Source organism: Colias eurytheme, chromosome 23 (assembly GCF_061535395.1).
Source record: "Colias eurytheme isolate Ceu_HAF_F1 chromosome 23, ilColEury1 Martin Lab GWU primary, whole genome shotgun sequence".
Classification (NCBI taxonomy): domain Eukaryota; kingdom Metazoa; phylum Arthropoda; class Insecta; order Lepidoptera; family Pieridae; genus Colias; species Colias eurytheme.
The window spans coordinates 5417845-5427105 of record NC_143002.1 but is presented as its reverse complement, the minus strand read 5'-3'; the positions used below and the strand labels follow the sequence as shown (position 1 = coordinate 5427105).

The following is a 9261-nucleotide window of genomic DNA, read 5'->3' as shown; positions in this document are numbered from 1 at the left end:
TCGGATAGGTACGCGATTAGAGTATCTATAATAGTCTAGGTATGAGATTTAATCGCGTGCCATCGGGATACCGCTACCCACGGCGGTAGAGACTACCGCTCTTATCTGAATAGGCCTTTAGAAATGCATTAAATGTCATAGATAATTATTTGAAGTATAAAATATGTAGCCAATCAAATATTAGTTTTAGAAATTATAGTTACTACACATATAATTGTATGGAACACGTATTAAATGTATGGAAGTTATAAAAATTGTATGCATACTAATTTATTTATTTAGTCGTCAAATATGGCCAAATTGAAGGCTTTTTAATGTATAAAAACGGAATAAATGCCTAAATTGATAACCTGAACCTAAAATAATATTATGTGTTTATAGATATAGAATAATATGATATAGGAAGTGCAGTATAAAAAAGTTTATCATATTACATATATTAATGAAAAATGTCCTTACAGTTGAGTATTTAACATGGGGATAATATTATTATAAATTAAAATCAATTTGATGTGTCTGACTCTTAAGGTTAAGGCCCATACCTAGTTCTTTTTTTACAAAACAGTTGAAGGGAAATTAGTTGTATATGACTATCTTTAAACGTCACTTAACTTTTACAAAAATAGCTATATCTATAAACATATGATAATTAAATATCAAAATAAAATATGTTGATGTTAAATTTAATTGTATTTGTACTATAATATTATGACAACGATATACCCATGTATTCAAATGTTATTAGATGGTTACTGTAGAATAATTTGTATGCGTGAACTGTAATTGGAAGCTAGTAAACTATTATATTATATCAAATAAAAGTTTTCCTTTTTTGGTTGGTATAGATACATATTTATGTAATTATGCTTGAAGTTTATCAATTCTATCCGAAAAATAGTTTTAAACAGATAACTGAATATAAAGGCGCGTCTTGACGTGTTTTTAAGAAAACCTTATATTGTTGATGCTAAAAAAATGTGTTTAGGCCAGCTACCAGCATCCAAAGACTACATTGTTGCGGAGTTAATAGTATTAGATTATATAATTTATTATGATTATAATTTATTAATGTAATCCACGATTTTGTTACATTTGTTTCGTCTGTGATCATTATTTATACAAAATGTTTTTGTATTATTTTGATTAATAAATTGCTTTAGAACGTATCTTTTGTTTTATTCAATGCTATACCTACCTAGTACCTACCTATTTAATTACTGTTAAGTTTCATCGAAAGTTTTTTCCCTGAAATCCCACGGGGAGGGCCGAGGGGAACTATTCGGGTTTTCCTTTGATTACACGGACGGGCGTAAAGCTAGTAATGTATATTATTTTATTATATATTTCTTGCACTTTAACGATCATAGATAGCCAATTCGTAAATTTATGTTTTCCTAGTGTAATTGAATTCAATATCTCAAATCAAATAATTTTTCATGGATTAGCCAACAGGCGTTTCCGCAAAACGTTAACGTTTAACGGAACAGGCATATAATATAATCTGTGTTTTATTCTATAGTCTGTCTGATTAAATTACTGTCAAGTGTCAACTGTCAACAATACAGTGTAAACAAATAAACAAAGAAAAATTGTTTAAAATTTATCTTTGAACGTTATTATTTATTTGGCATGACTTGAATTGGTGTTATTAAAATATTTTGAGAGTTAACGGTAAACTGTCTGACTTATTCTATATTGAAACTTCAATAGTTTCAAAAAAATGGTGACATCGTACTACATTATGAAATTGTGTAAAACACGAAATAATACCGAATTATCTGACCATTTTGCAGACTTTCATAAAACTAGATCTAACGTGAAAACATTATCCTGTCGAATATGTCTTCGGGATGGCTGTATTTCTCTTTACGGTATAGACAATAGCTCCGTAATAAGAGAGAGACTCCAACAGCTCTGTGATATTGAAATTGACGAAAACGACAATAATCCCAAATATCTTTGCTCTACTTGTTACAAATTTATTAAAGATAGTATATCATTTAAACAACTAGCTAAGCAGACAGAGGGTGTTTTAAAACAGTCCGTCAAACAAGAATTGCAATTAGATGATTCCCAGGACGTACACGATTTTACTGACTACGAAGAAAAGGAACACAATTATGTTATCCCACCAGACAACATACCTGATACCAAGCCAGTTAGAAGTAAAAATAATGTTGGCCTTAAGGTACAATGTAATATTTGCAATAAAATTGTTAACAAGTCATATTATAAAGAGCACATGACAATGCATGATCCAAATCATTTTAAATATGTTTGTGATGTCTGTGGGAAGTCTTTTAGACTCCGCTGTGCATATCATAATCACAGCTTACGACATAGAACAGATTTCCCATACAAATGTCAATTCTGTCCTTACAAAGGAAGATATGCAGAGCTTTTAAAGAATCATATGAAAGTTCATATTGGGGACTATCGATACATGTGTACCGAGTGTCCTGCACGATTTTTATTCAAGAGCAATCTCAATCGACATATGTTAAGGCACAAGGAACCGCAGCATAGTTGTGAAACTTGTAAAAGGTCATTTCACACAAAACTATCTCTGCAAAGGCATTATGAAGCTGACCATTTAGGCATCAGGAATCATGTGTGTGGTTTGTGTGGCAAGGCCTTTGGCTACAGAAATGCTATGATGAAACATCAAAGAAATGTCCACAAGAGAGAAAAGTTGATGTTTTCAAGAATGCCTTCATATTTGTTGGGAGAAAGTCATGGATAAGATTATACAATTTTGTGTAGTGTGTACACTATTTAATTAATTGTTTTATTTATTTATGTATTCCACATTTTGAGGTCAAATAAAAAAATTTAATTTATTGTACATACAGTATATTTATTTGAACAAGAAGAGACTAGAATAGTTCACATTTATAAATATTGAGTTAAATATTGTATTTTATCAAACATACACATTGCACATAAAAAACATCCTTTATAATTTAATAAATACTACATAGCAGATTAAATAGATTATTAAAACAATAAAAACAGTACCAATGTGTAAAAAAAGTGTTATTTTGTAGTAATAACTAATAAGTTTGCTTATCAAGTCACTACTGTATAATTAGCAGTGCCGGATTAGCCACGTAGCAAGAGTAGCAAATGCTACGGGCCCCGCGACTCGGGGGGCCCCGCGGTCTAAGGGGGCGTCCATAAATTACGTGAGTTGTTTTAGGGGGGGAGGGGGTCGAGTAAAATCTCATCTAACCTTACGTTGGGGAGAGGGGGGGTGTCGGCAAATATCACGCAATTTTTTTTTAATTGAAACAAACAAATTAAATACTCTTTTGGTCCATTTAATCCAAATAACATGCTTAAGATTTTAATGTTACGGTTTAGATTTAAATATTCTATTGTTACCTTGTTATAAGTTATAACACTAAGGGCCGATTTTTCAATGCTTGGATAAAACTTATTCGTCGAATAATGAATAAAACTACCATTTTAAAAACGTATTCAAATTGCCCGTATTTGACAGTTTACGTGACATTTTAATATTATCGTGTAATACTTTATTGGACGGATAAGTTTTATCCAAGCATTGAAAAATCGGCCCTTATTATAACTTTCAGCAATACATATTATTAATTAATATTTATAACTAGTCGTAAACAAAAGCACGAAGCAATTTTTTTTTCTTTTTACAATGACAAATAAACAAAAGAAACCCACATTTTGAAAAATCTCACGTGAGATGGGGGGATGGGGGAGGGGGTTCAATAAAATCTCATGATATCTCACCAGAGGGGGAGGGAGGGTCAAAAAATGGACAAAAACACCTCACGTAATTTATGGACGCTCCCTAATACCTGTCTGACCGTATAAAATATCAATTTATAATACACGTACCGTAAAAAAATACACGTACCTACCACGAGAAACGTTGGTATCAAAATCTACAACAATAATTTAAAATTTTACCACGTTTCTACAATTGAGCGCTGGCTACACCAAAAGTTGTGTTGTACTGCTTGCACTGCGCTACACGCAAGTTGGTAGCACGGCAAAACTAACAGGGGAATCCCCTGATATTGTCATCGAACGAGCTAGTCATAACAACCCGATCAAATAAAATAGGATTCTATCGACTATCAAACCTTAGATTACCTACAAAATAAAAGGCAGATGGAGCATGACAATCATCCATCGCCCTTGTCAAAGAAAATACGAAATCAAAAACGAATACGAACCTCCGCCAGTGCTATAGCGATTATAGTGTCATGCAATACGTCAAAAGGGGTTTGCTATTTTAGTAAAAAAATGCTGTCTTGTGATATTAAAACGCTGTAAAATTTGTTCCCGAAAACAAACAAAAGGATAAAACATCGTTTTACAGGTTCTCTGTAGATTATTTGGCTTATTTAATTTTGTATACAAATAATAATTTTACATATTATACGAAGGAATACAAAACTTCAACGTATGACGTATGCTGCCAGTATTTTGAAAATGAATTTGCCATTTTTATGGGTAAAACGGTAAAATGGTTAAAAGATCTTCGAGGTAGTGCTGTTGGATTTATATAGGTAATCATTGTAATTTTGAAACATTTTTTTATGTACATAATTTATTTAATTAAAAATTTATCGTTTATGTAACAAAAACGCCTCACGTATGGTCAGTGCTTACGAAGATGATTTGGAAAGTAGCCTAGGAGACGAATTAGTGCAGTTCGCTGAACTGCTGAAAACAGATGTGGCTACTGTTATTGATAGCAAGAAACAAGAGTCTCCGGAACTGCAATTTTATAAACTTTTATCAAATAATTCCTTAGAATCGTGTTTCCCAAACGTAGAAATTGCCTTGCGCATTTACTTGTCTCTCATGATCACTAACTGCAGTGGCGAACGTTCTTTTTCAACGTTAAAAAGTATTAAAAACGAGATAAGAATCACGATGGGCCAAGAACGTCTTAATCACCTTACTTTGATGAATATATAGAGTATAATTTGCTCAAAGAAGTCGATAGTGAAAGTGTTATCTCTAAATTTGCCCATATTAAATGCAGAAAAGTTTATTTGTAATAGTTTTGTTTTATTTAATACCCTTTAACTTGAGAAACTATAGCAAACGAAGGGCCTCTTGACAGAATTTGCTACAGGCCCCGCGCTGGCTTAATCCGGCACTGATAATTAGTTATTACTTTGGTTTCCACACAGTTTTGAAACTATCTCAATAACTAGGCAGCTAATAAACAACAATATATAAAATGTTAGCCAATTGTTACAACAAAGCACTTAGTATAAATATATTTGGTATTAAAACATTAATACTATAGTGTAAAACATTAACTCTTGATAAAATACATGGTGTATACTTTTATATATAAAGGCCACACATGGTATCACTTAATACCTTTTAATATATGAAGTATGAACTCTCATAATACACTAGCTAAGATTTCTAACATGGACACATAAAACATGGATAAAATTCTATATAAAACCATGCCTTCACTGTTTAACATCTGTTCAGTGTAAATATTTCATACCAATAAAAGGCATAATTTATAGTCTTGCATATCTTAATATTATTAAGTACACTTAATATATAAGGGTCCATAAAAATGGAAGACACCACAATGTATATGGTTTTGTAATTTTGTGCAGTTTTAAATATATTATAAAACTTAGTGCAATATAAATGTTAGTAAAATCACACTGTGTTCTTATTTCACATCTAATTCAATCGTATTTTGATATAAGACAAAAATATAGTCAAGAATACTAAATACTGGAGGGAGTATCCATAAAACAGGTAAAGTTATATATTTTATAAATGGTTAAACAGAGTATAAAAGTCTAATGTATACAGAAAGCTTTGTATGCACACAAAATATAAATATAGGTCTATTACATCTAGAATAATTATTTTTATCAACACATAATGAGAAATATTTTTTTCTTTGGTTTAAGCATATTATAAGAACAATGTCACATTAAGTGCATTAAAATGTCTCAAGGTATGCAGTCTTTGGCCTTAAACAATTTAAAAATACATAATTAATAATGATGAAGGTAGCTGAATTATGTATAGACTTGCCCTGTTTAAATATTAATTAATTCTTTACAATGTTGCAATGCAAACCACACCTTTCTTTTTATAAGTACTTTATGATGATTGCTCTATTCAATAGTTACTCATACTATTTGGTGTTTATAGACATGATACAACACTTATAAATTTGTAAAATTAAAATGATTGCATCTTGCACTGTGGTCTATTAATACATTTGTAACAGTGGCATGTCTAAGGCACACCCTATGTGACACTATTCTCATATTAAATAACGAATATACCTTACACCCCTTAATCATATGAAGGGCCCCTACACATAGTAACTATAAACATGGACGCAAATATAAATTCAAGAGATTGTAACGACAACATTAGAGTACACCAAATATACTCAATTCTAAGTACAACAACTTGCCATCTCAATAAATATGTTACGCCTATAATTGATGGCACTGTGAGAAGTACGGAGAACATAACAGGCACATCTGTAAAGAAGGGGAATAATGTAGAACCTAAAAATAGAACGAGATTTACAAACTCTATTAGATTAAAGATAAATACTAACCTCTTTCACTAAGACTTCCTTTTCTTCCTAAAACCAACCTGGCTGCCTCGATTATAAACAGGGCCACCATAACGCCGTAATCCTGACCAAGGCTTGTTCGATTTTTTTCGCTATCGTCATATTTTCCACCAATCAATACAGATTTCAGGATCAATGTACCCAGTTCGCAAGTAGCGAATAGACCAAAATAAAAGGAATTTATGTATAAAAGAATTTCATACGCCAAACTAGAATTTACCATTGTGCCTTAGAAAATTTAAACTTTGCAATTTAAAAATAATTAGAAAGAAATTTGCTTGTAAAAGGTATTTATAAAATCCAGCTGTGAATTTAAAATCCGTCAAATCAGTGTCATCGTCAAACGTGGTGTCAACAGCTGTCAAGTGTCAGGTTGAGAAAATAAATTCGAGTTGCCTGATTACACAATCGTTGAAATTTATCGTATTCCTAAAATTTAACGAATTAATTGCTTCATTACTTTCATGTCTTTTTTTTTAATAGAATATATTATGTAACATCACGATACCATATAACTTCGGTTGGGAAAACGTATATTATATTTCAATTTCGAAGTTAGCTAATGTAGCTATGTCAAGCATAGGGCAATACTTATTTCTTGAATTAAAAAAATCTAGTTTTAATTTAGTTATCTGTGAACAACTCCAATGATAAGTTGTGAGTAGATGCGTGTAGCGAGCACGTGTTCAGGCAAATAAAAGAAATAATAACTAAATAATGAAAAGTATGTTATAAAAAATGGTTAATCAGCCATTATTCGCCTAAAATTATTGAAAATGAGGACAGTCTAACTGGTAAGATTTTTCACATTATTACTATTTTTATGACCACGCGCTCCGCGCTACTCGAGCACATTTTAAATTCAATTTTTGTTATTTATAAATAATATTAACTATGGAGTATTTTGTTTCATTTTATTTAACTAAGTTAACGTTCAAATTAAAAATTATTTTATTTATAAATCTAAAATCATGATTATAGTTGTAGCCTGTTGGTACTAGGTAACCACTAACCGCGAAGAAGACGTGTTGTAGGAAGAATCGTGCGTATATTATTCAAAGTAAAACAATTGAAAATATTAACATATTATGATCATTAAAGATACTCATTCACTAATGATCACATATTATCTGTGTATATTTAATTTCGACACAAATACAGATCCTTTACTAATATTATTATGTAGCTTACCTGTTTCATTTATTATAATTTGCTTATCAATATTTTATTTATGTTACTTATGTTAAGAAAAGGAATGTTCTCAACTTTGACCTTATTTTCTCGTTAATTTACACTCGTTTTGTTGTAAAGCAATAACAGTATGATTCTGTACTCCTCATAAATTATATCCTTGATTCAAAATTTTCAGTGATAAATTTAGTAGGTACGTAACCTATACTATGGCATTTATTCAGTTATTTTTGTAGTATCTCTGCAGCAATATAAAATATAAATATTTGCACACATCAGTGCAAATATTATCTTTAAGCCAATAGATAGTGTGATATTTTCATGGCCATAAAATTGAATATCACACTGGAATTACATTACATTACATTACATTATATGTTACAGTTCACACGATTTTGTTTTCACTTTGTGACTTCACTATGTGGCCTTTTCTTTAATAAAAAGTGTTATTTTCAACCTGTTGTCTATTTAAGATTATAATCTATCTCTATGCTAATTTATATCTAGATAGGATCAGCCAATCTTCTACGATTCAATCTTGAATATACATCTCTATAAAATATTGATATTAAGTTAAGTATCTCAATATTATAGTTAAATATGTCTAGTCAATTTCAACAGTTATATAGTTTTATATCTATAACCATATTGAGCAGTAAATTACTAAATAGGTTCATATACAGAGATGAGAGATTCAAACGGCTTTAGAAATGCCATTCATCACACATCCTGTCCATTGTAAGCGTTGCTTCATGAGTCATAGTGATTATGAAATGTCTTGCTTCCAGTTTGTTGACACTTACAGTAAATGCTTAATAGTCTAGGAATTATGATAATTGTGAGCTTTATGAGCCATCAGCAAATAAAAGATTTATGTATCGTCTTGTCAATAGTGATTTAATTTGCCTGTCTGTTAGTGGTCTTTAATTTTTTGTTTGTGCGTACAAGTACCTAATGAAATAAATGAATTGAAAAGTGTTAATTGGAATTTGTATGCAAAAAAACTGTTTTAAATGATCATATGTACTATGAAGTATTTGTTTTTTTTTTACATGGCTCGCTCGCTGGCCTTGCTTATTAAAGGCCATATCTTGACATTCAATAAGTTTAGGAGTTTAAAAATGCATAGCAGTTATAACAAAAATTCCTTATTTTCAAGCGTTCAATATGCAATATGATATTCCGAAGTTACAAAGACAATATATCAGTTAATTGACTGCATGTGCAATGTACGGGTCAAAACAATTGAAGATAATTTAATAAAGATGCTTGTTCTATTTAATATAGCTAATGGCTCTTGTTAACACTATTTATAACAGTACTAATTGACAGCAGTTAATACTTTGAATTATGTGCTATTGTTTTAATTATTAAAGATAATTGAGTTATTATAATGATGAAATCTGATGTTCATTTTTATTTTAATTGGATTTATTTTTGTATTG

The 9261-nt window shown here is 30.5% G+C and overlaps 3 protein-coding genes across 3 annotated transcripts in view; 2 read left to right on the top strand and 1 right to left on the bottom strand.

Annotated features, from left to right (window-relative positions):
• The first annotated feature begins 1556 nt into the window (after positions 1-1556).
• LOC149898307 (uncharacterized) lies at positions 1557-3086 on the top strand. Its single transcript, XM_090115521.1, has one exon. The coding sequence runs from the start codon at positions 1721-1723 to the stop codon at positions 2741-2743; it is 1023 nt and encodes a 340-aa protein (XP_089971647.1). The 5' UTR covers positions 1557-1720; the 3' UTR covers positions 2744-3086.
• Positions 3087-5158: 2072 nt separating this feature from the next.
• On the bottom strand, positions 5159-6969 carry LOC149898306 (transmembrane protein 80-like). The gene is made up of 2 exons (XM_090115522.1): positions 6608-6969; positions 5159-6527 (listed from the first exon to the last, which is right to left on the bottom strand). The coding sequence occupies exons 1-2, from the start codon at positions 6846-6848 to the stop codon at positions 6334-6336; spliced, it is 435 nt and encodes a 144-aa protein (XP_089971648.1). The 5' UTR covers positions 6849-6969; the 3' UTR covers positions 5159-6333.
• Positions 6970-7267: 298 nt separating this feature from the next.
• The window catches only part of Ent2 (Equilibrative nucleoside transporter 2), a 51822-nt gene continuing 49828 nt past the window's right edge, over positions 7268-9261 (top strand). Inside the window, exon 1 of the mRNA XM_090115359.1 lies at positions 7268-7419. The gene's annotated coding sequence lies outside the window, so the exon portion shown is untranslated. The remainder of the gene's footprint in view (positions 7420-9261) is intronic.

Bases quoted from the DNA above. Each gene is read 5' to 3' on its own strand.
- LOC149898307 (XM_090115521.1), top strand. From the start codon at position 1,721: ATGGTGACATCGTACTACATTATGAAATTGTGTAAAACACGAAATAAT.
- LOC149898306 (XM_090115522.1), bottom strand. From the start codon at position 6,848: ATGGTAAATTCTAGTTTGGCGTATGAAATTCTTTTATACATAAATTCC. The intron at 6,528-6,607 runs GTTAGTATTTAT...CCTTCTTTACAG, and splicing joins AGGAAGTCTTAGTGAAAGAG to ATGTGCCTGTTATGTTCTCC.